This window comes from Dicentrarchus labrax, unplaced genomic scaffold (genome assembly GCF_905237075.1).
Source record: "Dicentrarchus labrax unplaced genomic scaffold, dlabrax2021, whole genome shotgun sequence".
Taxonomy (NCBI): Eukaryota; Metazoa; Chordata; class Actinopteri; family Moronidae; genus Dicentrarchus; species Dicentrarchus labrax.
The window spans coordinates 18,742,864-18,764,889 of NW_026136704.1; the positions used below are offsets into that span (position 1 = coordinate 18,742,864).

Consider the following 22,026-nt stretch of genomic DNA (forward strand, 5'->3'; position numbering starts at 1 on the left):
AAAGTGAGTGAAGGCAGGATATTATTCAAATCTAGATTCATTAAGTTGAACTTAAGTATCTCCAGATAACTGCCAAAGTGATATATTCCTATTTTCTGGGGCTAACATACAAGACTCCATGTTCTCAGAGCTGTATTAAAAGAAGCTGTGAGCTGAACAAGCTCCCCAATCAGAGACAAACATGTTGGAGTAATGACTGTTTTTGAAACAAGAAGAAAGCTGCCAACAAGTTAGTCCACTAAGGAACTTGTTTTCATCAATACTTCTAAGCCAAAAAGTCTGGGGTGAGAGCAGCTAAGCATGGGAAACATGCAAGAGAGAGATAGAGAGCGAGAGACAAGACTGGAGGGTGAGAGCTTGGAGTCCGAGCACTCTACAGGGTGCAGGTAATGATACTGACGAGGAGCAGGAATGCGCTGGGAGAGACAGACATAAAGATGGAAGTGTGGAGTTTCATGACCTAGTCAAAATAAATGTGGGCACTGGCCTTGCCAAGGGCTTGGCAAACAGACTGAGCATGCAATGCGAGCCCAGACGCTAAGCTAAGCGCCCTTGCAATAATCCATCTCCTTCAAAGCTTTCAGCTCCATTCTCCTCGATTGCTCAACCATCCCCAGACACACCTTGAAGTAATAACAACAGTAATCAATTCTTATATAAATCAGGCTGATCTAGGGCTTTCCCTTTTCCAGTGTCTCTTGCTGACAAAAGGAATCTGTCTTATTTGTCTCATTTTAATAAGCGAGCTCCACATACCATAAAAAATGTTAAGGAATTGACAGGAAAACTGATAAAAAAAAAACCAAGATGGTTAGAAGACACTTGGAACACTGCGGATGCCTGAAACCTTTCAAATGACTAAGTCTGGCTTGAAATGTTCCTTTAAAATCATCCCGTCTGGTCTAGCCTCCAGATCAGTGCGTCTGTCAGTGCGAGTGTTGGAAATATACAGGGCAGACTGCGAAACAGAGAGATTATGCATGTCCCTGGAAAAGAAACATGAAGACAGAGTGAAGACAGACAGGACCTGCGCAGACTTTTAGCTTATTCATACATCATCTAGCCCACCTGTGCTCACATGTGCATGACCTAAACTGGCTCTCTGGCAGTCCTGCTCAGAATCGACCAGCACCTGCCACGTAGAGCTCGACTCTCTGATTTGAGATCAGGAGATGCAGACATGCAGAAGTCAGCCTGAGAGCGTGTGTGTGTCTATGTGTGTGACCATGAGTGTGGGCCTTGGGCAGACATAAGGTTTAGACAAAGAGAAAAAAGGAAAGGAAACTTAATCTTATGTAGTTCTGACATCACTAGACACTGAGAAAATAAAACTGTCCTTGAGTAAAAAACACTACCCTGGAGGTTGTGTATTTTCAGGGTCAAAGTGAGAGAACACGCTAACAAAGTCTGGACCTTTGTCGGTTTCGCATCCATCCTCTGATTGTATATTTGGGTAGATGGAAGTTAGAGATTTAGTACAAAAGCTCTCTGTTTAGCCGTATTTACGACATCTTGTCAGCTCAAACAAGCGTGCTTTTGTTGGACTACTATTATTACAGCACGTCAGCTCACACAAATAGACCTGTCTTAGCTCACACATTATTGGAAGTCTACATCAATGTTGTTTGTTGTCATGAACCACACACATGGAAAGTCTGCACCACGACCCTGATATCAAATCATCGCTTTTCTTTGGTGCTGCTCCCAGTATTTAGTTGATTGCTGACAAGCTGAAGGATTTCTGTACACTTAATGTAGTGGCCAATGTTCTTGGTGACCCTCAAGGCATAACAGCCCGAGAGACCACTTCAAACCCCAACTGCCTTAGGACCTTGGACAAGGAACCCCTACAAAAGGTCAAAACTCTTGAATACAAGATGGAAGGGACAGAAACCCAATACGACACAGGAGGGAGGACTGGAGGCCAGGGAAACTGGAAGGTAAGTGATGCAGGACTGCAATGCATCATAGTTTCCTCCATTTAGATTTTCAAAGAAGTGTAACAGAAACATAGTTTACTAGCCAGTTTCCATTCAGAAAAGACCACTGGCTTTCACAGCTGTGCAGTGACAAGTGCAGCAGCAGGTTGTCGAAGTGAAATTTGGGATGGTGTGGCAGTGAATAACCGAGCATCACCCAGCAGTGGTGATTCATTTGTGGCGGCCGGTTTAAAAATGATCTCAGTGAGGGTACACAAGTAAATGCAAGTCTAGACCTTCGCTGACAAAGAAGGAGACTTGTTTTCAGAGGAATGAAAATGTGATGAGGGACAGACTGCCACATTCATTGCCTCCTGCTGTAACATGTCATGTGCATTATTTAAACTGGAGACTGACACTGGAATAAAACTGACCAGACAGCGTGGCTAGCTCTTTCAGTCACCAGTCATGTTCTCAAACTCGGCTGGAGTACAAGTGATGGATATGAGCCAGTGTGAACAGAAATATCTGGTTTCAATCTCAAAACTGAAATGTCTTGCTCATGCTCCATTGGGGTTAGCTAAGGTAATCTTCTGTTTCAGAACCAGAGGAATACAAGAGACATTAATCAAAACATTGTCTTCAGCGCTCATTTTCTTTCTCTTACTCTTGTTCTGCCTGTTTCTCCATCCCTTTCTCTTTTCTCTCGCTCTTTCCTCTCCAAAAGGTGTCAAAGGGGTTGCGCCGACCAGACATGAGGTGTTAATAGCAGCATCCAGAGGAAGCCAAACGTGAGAAGTGAAAGATGGATTTGCTCACTTCTTTCCTTCTCCTCCGTTTTCTTCCCCCTCTCCCCTTCTCTCAACTTTGTGAACCAGCTGGGCCTGGTGAAGGGTTTAATTTAAGAGAGCAAAGAATTCCATGGCAAAGATCCACTGTAACTGACGGCAGACGCACAGAAAGCAGACTTCGGAGCTGGAGCTCAGGAATGTCCAGGAAATTTTGGGACTTGTTTCTCACCGTATTCTTTGTTTTAGCTCAAATTTAAATCAGGCAAGTGGTCTAACAGCAAATGCTTGTTTACTGAAAAGCCAAGGGTTGAGAAACGACTCACATTTCTCTTCAACACTGTTGTCTGAATTGGAAACCAGTGTCGGTGTGCAAAAATCATGAGGGGGTCACAGAGGAATGATAAATTGTGAGTCTTACTGTTCAGTTAAACACTGGATTTGCTGTACAAACTATCACAAACCATCAAACCACAAACATACATAGAGTAAAGGGAAGTTGCAAGAAGCACAGAGACGTGCTATGGCAGTGCAAATGCTGCAATTTTCTGTAATGTGATGGAAAATCTTCATGATAACTTCCATCTTCAAAGCTCTCTGTAGGTCCCCAGAGAATCAGCATTACACTGTGATTGACAGGCAGATTCTGTTCTTCGGCTGTGGTCCCATATAAATTTTCACTTTGAAAGTTAAGCCCATCATTATGTCCTTCATTGTCATGACACCAGATTTTTATCAGTATCAAATTATCACAGTTTCACTTCCAAGTTGGTGGACGAATTGCATTCTTATGAGGTGACGCAGGACAAGCTGGATGAAAGCAGAATGATGCGAGGTGCTGTAGTGATTCCAGATCGCGTGAGACAAGTGGACACACTGAAGCTCCCCTTGCTTCCTCTCTCCCTCCCTCTCCTGTGACCTCCCCTGCTCCTTGTCACTTCCAGGTTCTCTATGCTGTCAGTCACGGGCACCGAGCTGTGAGAAGCGGGACTAGTCACATGTTGGACTAATTAAGCATTCACACAGTCACACCACTACACACAAACCCTCTCCCTCTCTGGCTGGTGTGAGCCAGCCGACTTTGGCGGAAAGCCTTTTATTGTTTTCGCTTTCCTTTTCCATGGAGTCATCGACACTATCAATGAGGGGTCACGGAGCCTCAGCCTCCCTCTTTGCCAGATGACCCCAAAGAACAACTGCCAGAGCTCCAACAGACAAACAAGGAAAGGGTCTAAGGTTGCCTCATTCTCCAACATCTTGGCTTTCGGGGCTGCGTCCAGGTCAAAATCAGTGTAATAAAACTGGACCTCCAAACTTCTACATTAGTGCAGTTAGTCATCGTTATTATGGGTGGTCATTTTTTTTACTTTTATGGGGGTCATTTGCATCACACTAAAAGAGAGTATGTGCTCTGTTTCGTTATGTGGTGAGCACTTACACTGATGAAGCAACTTTGGTCTCACCAACCCACGCACTTGGGAATCAGAACACACACATCATCCCTGAGGCGTTGAGCAATCCTTACAAATTGCTCCAAATTAACTGTAACTGTAAAAGTCACCATTACACGTTATGAGGATTACATGCACTGCCACAACCAGGCTGCCTTCCCAGTGACATCTGCAGCTGTCTGACCTCACCAGCCTGAGTCCTTGTGAGTCTTTCACCTCCACAGACACATGCCTTATTTCAAAGACCATTACTGCTGTCCTTTAATTCAAACTGTGCTCATTTATACACCATGCTTTGCAGCATATCCACTGAGTTTGTGATGTCATTGTTTACACTACAGGTCATACAGAGCAGAACACGCTATGCTATAAGCTTTCAAGACGACCAAACAGCTCTCCCTCTTCACTGTTTCTGTGGGGGAAGCAAAGAGCCTCTGCTGTTGTACTTTTTTATCCACTTTTAAAGGAATGTCAGTTGCTCTGCCAACACTGAGCCCCTGAATATGTCTGAAGAGTAACCCTAACCCACTGTTCATACCATCGCCCATTTTAGCTTGGCACTCACACTGACAGTATGTACTGTACAGGCATTCAGGCAAGGCAGAAACACACTGCACGCATTAGAGCATACAGAAGTACACAGATTATCTACATGTGCTCTTAGAGAATCCAATTTTGAAAAAAACCTACTTGTTTCTAGCAATTATGTTCCATGTCTTGAGAAGTTCAATTGTGCAAATTATCCATAGGGGGAGAAAACCAGTCAACAAACACAGCCTGTGGCCATGGTATGTAAAGTTGGCCAAGTGTGTTTCCTCTCCCAGATGGTCCACATATGCATCTAACTGCCATTCCTCTGAATACTTTTCTGACAACTCAGGGTTGAGAAAGGAGACTAGTGTTCAACAGGTTGGCTCAACTCAAAAACCATGCATATTGAAACACATTAGATTCTTTGAGTCAGCCTCAAAAGCATTTTCCTCCGTCATTATAAAGGCTATAATCATTGTGCAGCCATCTGAAGCATTTCACTATTACAAACATATGGGATGCTCTACAAAGGAAAATAAGTGACAGAAATAAATTGTGTCATTGACAGGGGAAAATCTATTTACCAAATTATACATTACATGTATGAAGAGGCATTGCCACATGGGCCAGCACATCAGGATACCTATAAGGCGTAAAAGATGAAGTCATTTAAAAAACATTCATCAAGTAATTTCGTGCACCACTGGGTATAGATAAGTGCAGACGCAGCCGCCTAGAATATCCGTCTGTTCCATGACAGGTCCACGATAGGCCCTTGCTTATCTGAATGGAATAAATGGATATATCCAGCTGGGGACAGCAGAGTGTCTGGTACTGCACTGGGAAACACAGAAATCCAAGGTGAAATAATTTTAGTGGATTTCAGTTTAAAAATTACTGGAAACTCAAGATTTACTTAAACAATAAATACAAGAGGGACACCTTCTGCAGTGACTATTTAAAACTATTGGTTCAAGTTGTAAACCTGCATTACACTTCATCTCCAAGGTCAATCAATCTACACAAACCATGTTTCTAACATAACCACATCCTGTATGTGAATACGTATTATCAACTTGCATAAAAAGATATCCTGTAAATGGATTTCTCTCTCTCTTTAACTAACTCTGAAGACAGCATTGTCATTGCTTACTCAGCCACAAATCAACAAAACAGCCCCTCAGATCTAACGCTGACTGCAACAAGGTCGTTCAACTGGTGATCTGCGTTGATGGCCTCTCAGGGAAATGAGTGCGCAGAATTTCTCCATCACTACATAAACAACACTTAGGCCGTGCTGCCAGATGGATGAGGATAGTGGTCCACGCTCCAGACCTGCTGGCAAACGGAGAAGGGGAGAGGTTGTGAGAGCATGCCAAGGGATGGCTCATAAACTAAGATGGTGACCATGGAAAAAAAATCACCTTGGTGGTAACACGCTTACTAGAGAACGACCGTGCAAATATGACACAGAACATGCTGGTGGAAGTCTGGGGAGCTGTTACTGAGTCATAGTGAGTATCAGTATCAGTTCAATCTGGGGAAAAATACCACAGTTAGAAACTGTAATGTGTGGAATGCGTGACTGATTAGACACCAATAAAAACTAATAAAGCCCTTATCTTATCTTGCTTTACGACGATGTCATTTTAATTCTTGAGATGAATTTGTGAGATTATTGAAGACGTTAACAACAACATCTGGTGACATCATCCAAGATAAATTGTTTGGGAAGCAATAGGCATTTCCAATGTGAACAAACAAGCTGTGTTGGCTGTGTGTATATTGGGTGGGCTGAGTCGAGTGTGGGGGCGTTGATTTTACTCTGAAGGCACTTCAGGTTCCAAGATATTACAAGCTCGATGCTGAGATAGAACATAGTTTGTATTGTATAGAACAATCTGAGGAGAAGGGAAGGAAAGATAAGTGGCTACGAATACATCAAAATGTCATATTTCACATAGTTCTTGTGTCTGAATAAACAGCACGTAATTTATGGTGTCTATGTATGTTTGTCTGTGTGCTGGAAGAATTACTGTACGTCCCCAAATCAATGTCAGGATACATATTCAGTATTTATGTGTCTGTTTGTGCACATGTAATGTCACACATATAAAGACCTTAAACATATTTACATACACTCACGGTCAGGCACATTCACATGCAGATGCTTCCAGTCTCTGACAGCTCAGAGGACAGGTATGAACTTCACTAATGAAAAGCATATGTGCTCCAGGAGACTAAACCTCCTCCGAGCTCATCTTCTTTCGACTAAACACTTTCATCCTCACCTCAATCTATCAGTCTCCTTTCTTCCAGCAAGCTTTCTAAGCATGTGTGTTGCAAGAATGAAAGTGTATATAATGTGTGTGTTTGTGAGTGGTGGTGTACACGTTTGATATATACAGTATATACGATATGTTCACAAGAGTTATTGGTCCTTTCCGTTCTTCTTGCTTCACCCTGTCTCTTCTCTGTCCTCCCCATATCCATCTATCTTTCCATTTCTCTCCCTTTCCTCACTCTTCCTGTTGTGAAGCAGACAAGTACAAGTTGTGCTTCTTCAAACAGTGACCCTGATATGAACCAGAGGGATTGAAAAACCAAAAGAATCAGGTGTGTTGGTGGGTCGTACATCTTAAATTGCAGAAGAGGTGGACTTAATATTCAAAATGATCAAAGTTTGTACTTTAAAACGAAACATTGTTCTTGGTAACTGCAGCAACATTTCTAAAACAAGTCAAGTGCAGGCCACAGTCTGTGAACACTCAAAACCACCAAAGCTACAACTCTCTGTTCTACCACAGGTTGGTCTGTCATCACATAAGTCATAGGATCAGATTTCATCATTCAAAACAAAACAACTTGCAGAGACATGTTGCTGCATTGACCGATGTCATCCATCATCTAAATTGGTATATGTTTTGCAGTTTTTCCAAGCATGATTTTATCTTGTGCCTAATTGTTGGGACTATTATCACTATTACTATTACTTCACATTGTTATGTTTTTTCAGTGGCAGAGAAGAGCCAAAATAAAGGTGAGCTAGAGTAAGATAGATAAGAAGTGGGGACTATAAACACTCAGTTACCAGTTTATTTGGTTTAACGATCTAATACTAACTGTAGAGAGTGGACTGTATATATACACTACCAGTCAAAAGTTTGGACACACCTTCTCATTTAATGGTTTTTCTTTATTTTCATGACTATTTACATTGTAGATTCTCACTGAAGGCATTAAAACTATGAATTAACACATATGGAATTATGTAGTAAACAAAAAAGTGTGAAATAACTATAGATTCCTCAAAGTAGCCACCCTTTGCTTTGTTGACAGCGCTGCAAACCCTTGGCCTTCTCTCAATGAGCTTCATGATGTAGTCACCTGAAATGGTTTTCACTTCACAGGTGTGCCTTGTCAGGGTTTATTTGTGGAATTTCTTGCCTTCTTAATGGGGTTGGGACTATCAGTTGTGTTGTGCAGAAGTTAGGTTGGTACACAGCTGACAGCCCTATTTGACAACTGTTAGAATTCATATTATGGCAAGAACGAATCAGCTAAGAGAAACTACAGTCCATCATTACTTTAAGAACTGAAGGTCAGTCAGTCCGGAAAATTGCAAAAACTTTGAATGTGTCCCCAAGTGCAGTCGCAAAACTATCAAGCGCTACAACGAAACTTGCTCACATGAGGACCGCCCCAGGAAAGGAAGACCAAGAGTCACCTCTGCTGCTGAGGATAAGTTCATCCGAGTCACCAGCCTCAGAAATTGCAAGTTAACAGCACCTCAGACTAGAGCCCAGATTAATGCCACACAGAGTTCTAGTGGCAGACACATCTCTACATCAACTGTTCAGAGGAGTCTGCGCGAATCAGGCCTTTATGGTCAAATAGCTGCTAAAAAACACTACTAAGGAAAAGCAACAAGCAGAAAAGATTTGTTTGGGCAATACAAGGAATGGACATTAGACCAGTGGAAATCTGTGCTTTGGTCTGATGAGTCCACATTTGAGATCTTTTGTTCCACCCGCCGTGTCTTTGTGCGAGGCAGAAAAGGCGAACCGATGGTCTCTACATGCATGGTTCCCACCGTGAAGCATGGGGGAGGAGGTGTGATGGTGTGGGGGTGCTTTGCTGGTGACACTGTTTGGGATTTATTCAAAATTGAAGGCACACTGAACCAGCATGGCTACCACAGCATCCTGCAGCATCATGCCATTCCATCCGGTTTGCGTTTAGTTGGACCATCATTTATTTTTCAACAGGACAATGACCCCAAACACACCTCCAGGCCGTGTAAGGGCTATTTGACCAAGAAGGAGAGTGATGGAGTGCTGCGCCAGATGATCTGGCCTCCACAGTCACCTGACCTAAACCCAATCGAGATGGTTTGGGATGAGATGGACCGCAGAGTGAAGGCAAAAGGGCCAACAAGTGCTCAGCATCTCTGGGAACTCCTTCAAGACTGTTGGAAAACCATTTCAGGTGACTACCTCATGAAGCTCATCGAGAGAATGCCAAGAGTGTGCAAAGCAGTAATCAAAGCAAAGGGTGGCTATTTTGAAGAATCTAAAATATAAAACATGTTTTGAGTTATTTCACACTTTTTTGTTTACTACATAATTCCATATGTGTTTATTCATAGTTCTGATGCCTTCAGTGAGAATCTACAATGTAAATAGTCATGAAAATAAAGAAAAACCATTAAATGAGAAGGTGTGTCCAAACTTTCGACTGGTAGCGTATATGTTGTTGTTTTTTTGCCTTTATTAGACAGGACAGCTGAAGAGTGACAAGAAAAGGGGGAAGAGAGAGGGGACGACATGCAGCAAAAGGCCACAGGTCGGACCCAAACCCATGGCCGTTGCAGCAAGGACTCAGCCTTGATACATGATACTTGACACTACCAGCTGAGCTACCAGGGCGCCCCCAACGCAACTGTTTTATTATTTCTGAGTCTGACCACCATATAGAAAAAGAGTAGGGTTAAAGTAATACTCTTCATGAAATGAGGCCACAGTTTGGGCATTTGTTCCTCTCCGCCATGGCTCCTCCTTGTTGCAAATTAAATTAGTTTGACGTGTTTGTTTTGCAGTGAGAGAAAAACATCTAAAAAAAACATGCTGACATTGACAATAGGAATTGATAAGCTCTGTGAAATACGATTCTGATAGATCGGATAGTTTGGAACCGGTTCTCAAGTCCCTAGCAGGTAGTGGGCGGAGCTGTTGAGCTACTATTGGATGGGCTGAAAGCCTGCACCCATTTGCCTATATGTCTTTGGCTGACAACTACTTCTTTCTGGACTAATCACAAACAACAAACCAGTACAAAAATGTCTGGCCGCTCTTGGGGCCTCTGCTTGAGATGTTTTAGCTGCTGATGCCAAATTGGGGGAAGCCCCAAAAGACTCACTGCCAGCCAGCCTTCTAATTCTTTCCTTTAGTCATTGCTATTTTCTTTCACACACACCTCCCCAACAGTGTCCGTGCCTCAACACTAATAAAGAGCTGAACTGCTGGTCATTCTCATCTATAATAGGGATGGTCATCTATTAGAAACACAATAGTGACTATAGTATTTCTACTATATGATATTCATAATCTAGGCAGAGAAATGCTAAATGAATTACCCCTCATACAAATGTTCCTTGCTCTAAGGTTGATGCGGTGTTGTGTGACATATTATTGTCATTTTTCAGACAATGAGAGAAAGGTGGGACAGCCAGCATGTTGTCTTTCTTTCTTTCATCTTCATTGTTGGAGAGTCGACTGATGAGCTAAGCATGGACACACACTGTAGATATCCCACCCAGGCACATCCTTTCTCAACCTAAAACAGACTATTGTAATGCTACAATAAAACTAACAGTGAAAACAGTAACCTCTATGTTTCTCGTTAACTGCCTTCACACTGCCTGAAAGTGACAAGAGGCTAGCCTACGAAAGCCAAGTTTTGGCAATCACACCGTGAGGATTGAATCCACCTTTGCTTGAGGGAACACAGGAAAGGAGACGGTGTCCAACAGCTGTTCATAAAGAGAAAGTTCCTCTTTCCAGCTTTCGGTGTATTGTCAAAGCTGGATGCTGACAGGCTTCACAATTAGTGTAACATTTACAAGGTCTTGCATGAGCTACGCTGCAATTCACTGCAGTCACGCTACTCACATAGCCAGCTGCTGTTCTCCATTACTGGCCAGGCAAGGTGCGCATCTGTGGAATTCAATGTCACTGCTCGGCTTCCACATAAGCATGAATGGCAGCTTTCTTGATATGTGTATGTGACTGAGTCTGCATCTAAGAGTAGTTTATTGTTGTTTGCATTTGTGTCTCTTTAGTAACAGAACCCTGCTTTATATATTAAAGGGTTGAAAAAAAAGGTTTTATAATTTCTTCTGGCATGTTTTCTGTGGCACGAGCCAAACAATGACTAACTGATGCAGATGCACTCGACCTGGCTTTGTGAGAGGCTTACCTGCTGGTGAACTTAAGATGTACATTTGTATAGTAATGGAAACTTCATATTTGTAAGGTATGTAGAAAGTTGTCATGTCCAAATCTGGATAGTTTCAGGCAATATTCGTCTGATGGAATGGAAACCAATAATATCAAAAGTCACCGCCGATGGAAACATTCAGAGATTACTGAACACAATTACAACCATGAAGCGGAACATATTACAGCCCCTTAGTGAATTTAAGTCTCTCCTTTCATTTCAAAGATTTGTAAAACCTTAGCTGACCCCTAGCTATTCTCCCTCTGTGTTGAGATTTTCTTTTTTTCCATACAGCAGAGCACCCTGGCCCAAATTGCTCTAATTTCAAAAACAAAAGGAGCTGCGTTTAACATTGTTTGCCTTCCGTTTTCTCACTAATGTAATTTCTGCAATGTACTCCTGATGAGAGAGAGGAAGAACTCATGCATATGAAAGCCAGAGCCATAGTTCCCAAGTAAGGCTCTGCTGATCCAAGCCAAAATCAACTTCCACCAAATACTTGATATTAGGTCATTTTCACAATATGGCTCTCGCGCAACTCTTGTCCGAGGGCGGGGTTGTGGCAGTCCGGAGGGACTCCTCTGTAACCTGCTCCATGTGTTATCAGGGCTATAAGACGATTGCTTGGTTCCTTATCTTTCTAAACACATAGAGGTAGGCTGAGATTGTATCAGCAATGCTTACAGAAACTAAACGATGGCTAAACATTGCTGAAGTACCAATGCAGCACAACCTGTAATACAGCAAAGGAAAATATTTACTGTACTGTATCGGAGAGAACGGCCGTGGTAAATTTCAACACGGAGGTTTCCAGATATTGTAAGGGTCTACCATTATAATAACATTAATCAGTGCTCTGGCACCATTGTTTGGCAGGCGTTGATGGCCGTTTGCACTCTGCCAATCATCACTCCCTAATACAGCAGAGGTGTAGGAGTGGTGGAATCTCTCTGTACTGGGTGGGACCAGTCAGCTGCCAAGCCAGTGTAAACCAACCCCGACGAAAACACAGGGATGATAAGAAAAACTTGGTGACAACCAATCAAAAGACTGTTTCTCTTTAGCCATTGCCCTGCGTCTCTGCAGGTCTCCCTAGTCTACTGGTGTGTGAACATAATGCGGTTTATACATTTAGCTGCTTTATCCAAACCATAACAGTACATTATATTTCCTTCCTTTCAAGGCACTTTAACAGTATATGTAATGCAGAGGAACTTTCCCTGGTGTATATAAACAAAATCTGTTTGCCTCTATCACATTTCTGCTTTACAGCTGATTACTGAGACAGAACACAGGATTGTGACTACATCTTAAATATAGTTGAAACTGTAAAACATTTTCAGAAGAAAATTTGGATGAATTATACATACTATTTTAACATATGTAAATACAATATAAAACCTGCAACTTACCTGGTTTAGGGGCCTTGCCACCTTGTCCTGTTGGGTGAAAACATTTTCAATAATAATTTACTGTGCAACCATTTAAATTTTGTCTTGATATGATTTCATAAAGTCAGGATACAATTCAATGTCAATTCAAAAGACCTGTTCACGTACAGACAGCTACAATTACATGTTTGATCTATTCAAGAGAAATATTTTCAATTTATGAAAAATGACTGAATAATACAAAAAAAGTGTCTGCAATGTTGTTTATTCTTCATACCTCCGAGTCCTCCAGTGCCCAAGCCACCATGCCCAACACCTGCTGGTACCGAACCGCCCGGGCCTACACCACGCCCTCCACCTCCATAACCTCCGACTGTTCAAACAGACACAGATATGATTGTGAACACTGCTGTCATACTGTCACATTTATCATTATCATCTGCTAACTATGTTTATGTCATAATGATAATTATTTAGGGTTGCCATTGTTAAGACCACAATTGCCATTCTTATTGACCACTGAGCTCGTATGAGAGAAAACAGGGTTCATATTTCCAAACCTCAAACCTCATAATGTCTTCCAATAAACTGGCTTAACAGTAGTGGTTAACCCCAGAGCACATTGTTTACTGCCACAGTAATATCCCTAGGATTTAATTATTCTTAGATTGTGGTGGTGTGACAAGGAAGTCTCACCATGTGTTTCCCCCAGATCTGACCAAACTGTCAACAGGGAATTTGTCTTTACAACAGCAATCTGTTTCTTCTTGGTTTTGTCAACATAAAGGTTGGGCAGCACCCAGATACAAAGTACAAACATCCAACTATCAACTTTCAACTCACAGTATCAGAATATCACAATTTTAAATGTCTTATCACATCAGTTCTTGGCTTTAATGCTTAGCTAAAAAAGGTGCACAGGGTCAAACTTGTTCAGCAAATGGGAGCTGAAGCCATGCCAGGACACTTCCTACGGTTGGTGGACTGCTGCTAAAGTGGACTGTGTATGCAGAGCTAAGTGTATCTGCTATGTGTGAAATGACAAACCCCAGATAGAATATCTGTGGCTGTGCATTTATGAGGCAATGGCCATTTGGACAAGACAATCAGGACCCTGAGAAAGCAACACTGCTTTCATGACAGTAGGATTTCTATATTGTAAAGTTTTAATTTAGTTAAAGCAAACCTTTCACATGTGAACCTCTGCAGGTAGTTTCAGATTTATTTTACAATATAATACAATATACTACATAGAAACAAACAGTAGTGCATGCAACAATTTATGATAAACCAGATGCAATTTAAAAACTGATTTTATATATGTGGAAAAATCATAAATCTAATGTCTCTCCTACTCACCTGCAGCTTTAGCTGGTTTATAGCCCGCAGGGACTCCTCCAGCAGACCCTTATAAAACAACAGTCATACAGAGTATTGAGTTATAGTGTTCCTATATGTAGTGATGTATGAATGGACAGTTTTTTGGCCCAACGATTCATCATTTTTACACCAGTTGACTTTCGTTTTACTTTCTCTCTTCACTGGCATCTTGTGTCATTTTATACACGCAGACAGAGAATACATTACATACCTACATTATGTAATATGTATGCATTTATACATATATTTGCATTTGTGCTTGTTTACTTAATAATTCTTATTTGTTGGTGGTTGTTTAGAAAATATAATGTAGACAGGGAGAGTGCAGAATAAATCAAACTGAGATACATGAATTTTTGGGTCTCTCTAAATAATATTATAAAGAGGAAAAGAGTAAAAGAGTACAATCTAGACCTGTTCTATATAAAAAGTGTCCTGAGATAACTGTAATCATTTGGCACTATAATAATAAAACTGAACAGGATAAATGTGATACATTTTTGCTTGAAGGAAAGACAAAGAACACTTTGAAGCACTGAATAAACATCAACTGTGAATGAGCTATTGTATATATTCGATGGCAAAACTAAATTAGAGTTTTAAGTATCTTTAATTTTAGTTTACATTCTGATATTTTTAGTCTTTTTCGCAAAAGCTCTGGTCTACAGTAGTATAATTTAACTGTTATACATCTGCTAAAGACAAACAGACTTTGTTTGTTGTGGCTGTTTACTGGAAATGTTTTGTTTAAACTGTCCGGACAGTCATTGGAGGCTCTGTTACCTGGAAAGAATCCAGTTCCTGGTCCAGTGCCTCCTGGTCCAATCCCAGCACCAGCTGGTACATACACACCTGGAACACACAACAGAGAAACCGAACGGTCACTGTTTATCACCAACTCGTGGGACACCGCTGAAAAGTGTGGCCAAACAGTTTTTTTATGTTTTTTTTTTATTCCAATGCTTGTAACAGCATTTCTAAACAATGACCCCATTTATCAGACAAACATTTTCAAATACTTCCATCATGTGTGACCCAGACAGCAAAACTGAAATCTGTCCTCTGCATACACATCTGCCCCAGTTCATAGCAGTGATGGGGCGCATGAAATGAACACAGCAGCTCCAGCCAGAGCCAGAGTAAAAGCAACAGAAAGAAAAACTTTATAGGCTTGATTAGGAGAAAATTCCAATTGTTTTCACTCTGATGAGGTATTGCAGTTGGAGACCCTTCTTTCAGAAAGAGACTACAGCACTGCGGACACCCCCCCAAACCCCCACCTGCATCCCCTAGCCTCATTTCTCGTCTGATTTCTGGCTGCAACCCAGAGTAACTCCTGAGATGGTCGTTCTGGATCCCAGACATGGTGGCCTCATGTGTGCAAGGAACAGAAATACAAGAATGGGAGGATGAAAAAATCCTGCAGTTTTTCTGGGACGACTAACAGCTAAATCCAATGGGACCGGTGAGCTAAGGCCAAAATTACAAACTTATATTTTTTGAGGGGAAAACCTGGTTTATATCACTAAAAAATACAACGCAATGGAGAGAATGGGGTTGCAGGACCACAATGATTATGTTTAATGGTTCTTACATGTGTTGGGAGGCCAATTAATTTAAACCACATGTCAAAGGCGTTCATGTGTTTATTAGCGAATACTGTGTGAACACTAGGCTTTGAGTTCTGTCCACTGAGTGCGGCCATTAGGGGAAGAACATTACAAGGTATTACTGTCCGATCTAGCTGAATGGAAATTCATGACAAATTCCACTGAAAATTGCCAAAAAGTAAATATCTGTGCAGTTTATTAAGTATGCCTGCACATTGCTCCATTGCACTGGAGAGGCTTTGATCTCTTCACTAACAAGCTGTGACATATTTAATGGGTTTGTGCCACAATAACATCAGTATTCTGTCTATTGTACTGCTGAGGTTAATAAAATGAGCAGTCATCGCCAGTCAATGGAGGAAACCAGTGAAGTGCAAACCCCCCCCTCCCCCCCAGGATACTAGTAATGGAACGGTTCACATTAAAAAAATCTGAACCGTTTGGTTCGCTTTTCACGGGTCGGGGCTTGTATGTAATGTTCGGTTCATTTGAAATAGGCTATAAGGTCAAAAAGGCAAAAACTTCAAATAAAGTTATTGGGGGAACAAAGTCCTTGTGCCAATCAGTCAGTGAAACGTCTCAGTTGGCATGGAGGAAGTCTGCAGCTGTTAGTTTTGGAAATGGCAAGTGGACAAGACGGAGTAGCCTACAGTTAGAGGATCCGCCAGCTTCGTTTCAGTCTGCTGAATTGGAGCGTCACGGATTTAATGTTACCTATGACAGTGATGGAAAAAAAGTGGTGGATAAACTGGCTACTGTGTGCAAGCACTGTGCAACACGTGTGGCTTATGTTAGCGGTAATACTTTTATGAAACATTTGCATCGACATAACCCTCCCCCCCCACCCGGGTGTCTGTTGAAAGCGAAAGGAGGAGTGTCTGGTTGGAAAGAACAACTCCTTCTTCCCACAGCATTTAGCCTCTCCATGCAGATTCAGACGGGGCACAAACCATAACTAAAGCAGTGGCGGATCTTACATCGAACGATAGGCAACCTTATGCAGTCGTGGAAGATATGATAGATAAATGTGGTAAATGGACATACAAGCATACATACATAAAGGCTCATTCATTCACATTCACACACTGATGCACAGCATTGGAAGTAATTTGGGGATCAGTATTTTGCTCAAGAACACTTTGATATGCAGCAGGAGGAGCCGGGGATTGTACCACCAACCTTCTGGATTAGTGCAGATCAGCTCTACCTCCTCAGTCACAGCCAAACATTTTTACATGAAGATCAGACAGAGCAGCATTTTTTTATTTGTAATAATTAGAAAAACATTTTCTTTTATCTAATATTTTATAATGAAGTGTGTCAAGTGTCCCTTATGTCATTAGCCAGAATTTTGTTAGAACGAAACTGTGAATTTTACGAACAGTTCCACTCCAACAGGATATTGAGATCAAATTAAGTGTGGACCGACTGGCTTGTAAAGAAAATTAGCTAAAGAGTGTTGTCTACACTGCAGAATCTAAATGCTAAATGAGTTATTAATGTTAAGAGGTCAGAGAACAACGCTGTTATATGTACGTAGCTTCTTCAAACTGCACAAGCCCGATTAGAAAGGGGTAAAAACATTTGTCTGTTTTTGTTTAAGAGAAGAAAAAATACTTTTTCATGCAGAAAGCAGCATGCCTACAGGGGTTTACAGAGTATGGTAATGTACAATGTAGGTCAATTTGTCATAATTCGTTTTTTTCAGAGGCAGTGTAAAGGGGAACAGATATGGTGGCAGCTGTAGCTTTTACAAAAGAAAAAAGACTATGAATGAACATCTGGACAGATAAGAGGAAGGTTGCCTTTAACTCATCTTGACTGGGAAGATCTGGGAGCTGGACGATGGCATCGGGTTTCTTGAGGTTTGGCCTCGTAATACTGAGGACTGACTGAAGAGAACTCGAAATCCTGTAGGCTCAATTAAAAATGAGGAATAAATAATAACGTCCAGGGTTCTGCCTTTAATAATCAAACGGCTAAGACTACACAAGTAATGTGTTTATGTATGCCTCTGTCAGTTTGCCCATGCAACGGGCTCCATGGCAGAGAACTCAGGTGCAGGCACCACACGGCGGAGTGGAGTGATTGTTCTCAATTCTGCTACTTCATTTCACAATCAAAAGGAGGATTTCCTGTCTCGGCACTGCAAGCGGCGCAAGTGGGAGTGTGTGTCTGCATCAGTTTTCCTTTTGCTCAGAATCCCATCATTGCTACTGTACCACTTTTACAGAGTGCATCAGGTTCACTGGGACCATGAATCCAAATATGGCACACACTGACCTCTGCCAAATGACCTAAACCACCTCAATAAATTTGAAGATTTCTTCATGATTTTCCTAATTATCGTCATCATCATCATACGTTTACTTTCCTTGTGAACTTAGCCAGGTCATGGGAATGTGCTGGAATGTGTGTGAAGGACAAGATTGACTGGTAGAGCACAAGGGATTAGACGAGGGAGAATTTATTTCACAGTTGACTCCAGTCAGAGTGTTTGTGATATGATTAATGTCGGTGAGTAAAAAAAACCCTGGGAAAGAAGATTTATAAATGTATTACCATGGTGTGACCTTTATTAGTGATCTGATCTTGCAGAAACAATGGCTATTCTATTAAAAGATAAGAAGGTAAGAATGTAAAATAAAGTTTTATGTGAACAAACCTTGTAAATTACATGTTAGAAGCCGTTACTTAAAAATATATCATTCGACTTGAGGCAGATCATTCCACTCTAACATAACGAGCAATGTGAGAGAGTTTCACAACTTCTTATGATTGACAATGTGAAAAAGAAAAGACAGAGAGGCATCAATATATTACTGCCTGTGACAGGGTTCAGCAAATACAATGACGGCTGTGAACAGAACAGGAATTTTCTACTGTTTGAGCCCAGAGTGCATTTAGAGGGTGATTATGTACATGCAATCACATCCCGACAGTGATTTTCATTTATCATCACTCCACTTAATGAGTTGACCTGAATGTGGTCCAACTGCAAGACTCAGCTGACAGGGTGTCGGTAAGCTACAAATGGAGCCAGTCACCACCAAATAAGGAAATAGAGGGAAATATGTCTAAAGATATTTAAGGTACATGGTCCGGGAGTGAGATACTGACAATTCCTGCAATGTTTTTAAGTCTAACACAGTGTGTATCTAGAAGTGTTGGAACTATTATATGAATCATAATGCCCATATGTGTCTCACATGGGCTTCTGATGGGCTGGAATTTGTCTCCCTTTCTGGCAACTCAAACGCATTATCATGTGCAATTTGGGCGACCCTCAGTCCCAAGTGTGATATCTGTCTCTTACCATGTGGGATAAACATGGGTTACCACAGGCTAGTGAACATTTTTAAATCATTAATTTTTTCTGTTCTGCTTCAAACAAACCAACCGGTAGGAGTAACTACTGCAGGGACGAGGATGTGATAATTCACCACCTCACATGAGCTGCTGTCCATTATGGCCCCCATCCTTGGCCCACCTTTTAGAGGCAGTGTGATTGAACACAGACTTTTAGAGGTAATGGTAAGATAAGAGAGATACTCCACCAAACAACACAAGTCCTGAAATTCCAAGCATGTATGTCTTGAATTTGTTCTTTTAACCACACAGAAGTGTTTTAGTGTGAGTTTTCCTTAAGACACTTTTCACATCAATTCCAAAATCTAACAAGGCAGCTGAGAGATTTCATAATCAGAATTTAGTTTCTAGAGGATTCAAATCTATATTCAGCACAAATTGTACAATGTGTGAAAAGCTGCAAGGCTTAGATAAATATCATTTTCATACACAACATCTGTGTATGCGAGTCTCAGATTCCCTTGTTTTGAATTTTGATAAAATGACGTCGTCCACTAGACACACACTAGACACAAGCTAGCAGGTGGAAATGTATCCAGCGCCTTGTATGTTTACTTTTGCATCATGTCATGTTTTGAGTGTCTGCCTGGAAAGTAGGAAGTGACATGTTTATCAACTGTTTAGCTGGCAAGATAATTTATGTGATATTTTGGCTGAGCATCAAAGCTGGTGAAACAGCCTGGAGAAAAAAAAAAATCAATGATTCATAAATTTATCTACAAATTGCACTCTATGTGGAAAATTTATACTGGCTTAAAACACTTAACTTTATGGGGGATAAGGGTTATTGAGCTCACAAATAATGACCGAATAGAAGAGAAGTTAGGAAATTGTAAGTCAGAACTTGTTTTGTTATTGAATAAAACCAAAGCCAATGACGGGTTTTTCCGTAGTACCTCCCATGTTAATGACAATTGCTCTTTGTGACTTGAAAGAGTTTAGTTTTACCTCATTTACAACAAGCTGGTGAGTAATGTGACATTTCCACGACCCTGCGCTGCGGTTGTTTAATAATTGGCCTTTTACTAACTAATTAAATGGCTAGAAAATAATTAGCATGGTACTTACTGTAGGTGTGTACATACACAACACTCGCACATGCAACCTCACAAAAGTTAATAACAGCTTTCCTCATCCTTTTAAAAAAGATCATTATCAATAATGATCACAGTGCTGCACAGTCTTTGTTTAAAAAATGTCTTTACACCACTTCAGCCACCTGATGTTTACACCATTCTGCACCACTATTTCCATCACTTTCGATAAAATAAAATAAAAAATGTTGGCAAACTAACAAGTGTTTGCTATATTCAGATGTATCCAAAACCACAGTCCCAGAAGAAGAGGTTTGGTTCTCTCTTTATGGAAAGCTCTCATACTGCAACCCAGAGCAACAGTGCAGTGAAGCAAACAATGTGGTTCCTGGCACCCTCACATCTCCCGTTATCAGACATGTGACAGCTGGCCTACTATCAGTCACCCCTTGCACTGTCTATTTTCCACAGCATGTTCGAGGGCGGAGGAGGAAAGTGTGAGGAGCATCAAAGAAAGTAAAAATTTAAATACATATTATTCTTGCACTCCACCTTCTTCTGCACTTTCCCAGCCTTGTCTCAGTGACACTTCTCTGAAGTAAAGCATGCATCGGTAAAAAAAAAAAAAAAAAAAAAAAAAAACCCTACTAATGCAAATATTTAAACCACTAAGACTCGATTCTAATCTCGTCATCGTTCAATTGTTCACTTTTTGGTCTCTTAGAAGTTGACTGAAAATCATTAAAGGATTAGGAAAGACGTGCCTTTGAAATAATAAAAAAAAAAGAGTTTATGACTGCTGTAGACTCTCCTGTAAAAAGTATTTCAAAGCTGAACAAATGAGCCATGGTTGAAGATGACCATCGGCTATGTGAAATCACAAAGGGCTACTGGAACAAACAGTTCAAAGAACGACTCCATTCCAGAAAATAATTTATGTGGTTGTATCATACAGTAGAAATGTCAAAAGGACCATAAAGAGGCTACATTCACACAATGTATTGCATGCAATTATATAAAACATCTATCAAATGTCAGACCAAATAAAAGGTAATTTTTCCTTCAACATTATATATAGAATTAACCAATGCAACACAAAAAAACAAAACAATAAAAATTATGTTTTTAAATTAACTCCCTGAAATATTGTAACTCAGCCTCTGAATTGTAAGAAAGAACACGACTGAATCATCAGCCAGCTTTATGAACGTGATATTGACATTTCCAACGACAAAAGCAGTTTACAAAGCTGAATGAGGAGAGTATAAAATCTATAAATTATGTGAAAGAGAACAAAATCTTTACGATCAGTCCACTGTGCAGACATTTTATTTAGTGTAAGTAGGAACTGGACCTATTCTCCAGTAGTTGTGTTATGCTCAAACCCAACAAGACAGAAATGCGCTTTGTGTTTAGACCAACTTATTGATGCCAAAGGCCTAAAGGTGCCACGTTTACGCCCGCTCTCTCCAACAAAGTGCACTGAAACTAATACAACACAGCGTACAATGTTTTCATCCCAGAGGATTTTGATTATATTGACGTAATGTGTTTAAGCAGAATTTCATTTTCAATTTTATTACCATCCTTTCTCATCAGTTTATCATCAGTTATGGATTTTTATTAAAACAACATTTTTTATACTAATGTTGTGCTAATGCTGTCATGTTGTTTGTAAACCTAGAAGAGCTTGGACATCAGTAGGCAGTGGTGGGTCAAGATGAAAACATTCCTGACAGGAGCCATTTCAGATTGCTGGCCCAGTGAGACCGCTCCCAGCAACTCACAGTCTGGTGAGGGCTGCTTGCAGAGTGGCTGGAATGAATCATCTGAGTTAATGTGCTTCTTTGTTAAAGACTTGGCAACGGTTGATTGCAGACCAAACATCTCTCTGGGAGATGCTAGGACTGACATTTATCCACAACCAAAGAGAGTAAGAGCAAGAGCCGAACAAATTATTAACTGGTATGTGAAGATCCTCAGAGTAACTGTGCACATGCTGTATATACGTACGTAAAGGCCTCTGAGTCATGAACATGCTGGATCACAAATAAG

The 22,026-nt window shown here is 40.9% G+C and overlaps 1 protein-coding gene across 12 annotated transcripts in view; it reads right to left on the reverse strand.

Annotated features, from left to right (window-relative positions):
• elna (elastin a) overlaps positions 1-22,026 on the reverse strand; it is a 39,454-nt gene that overhangs the window by 13,294 nt on the left and 4,134 nt on the right. For all 12 annotated transcript variants that reach the window (XM_051397799.1, XM_051397797.1, XM_051397794.1 and 9 more), the window contains exons 2-5: positions 14,742-14,810; positions 13,938-13,985; positions 12,856-12,951; positions 12,600-12,626 (exon numbers count right to left, since the gene is read on the reverse strand). In XM_051397799.1, the coding sequence (XP_051253759.1) occupies positions 12,600-12,626; positions 12,856-12,951; positions 13,938-13,985; positions 14,742-14,810 (240 nt within the window). The remainder of the gene's footprint in view (positions 1-12,599; positions 12,627-12,855; positions 12,952-13,937; positions 13,986-14,741; positions 14,811-22,026) is intronic.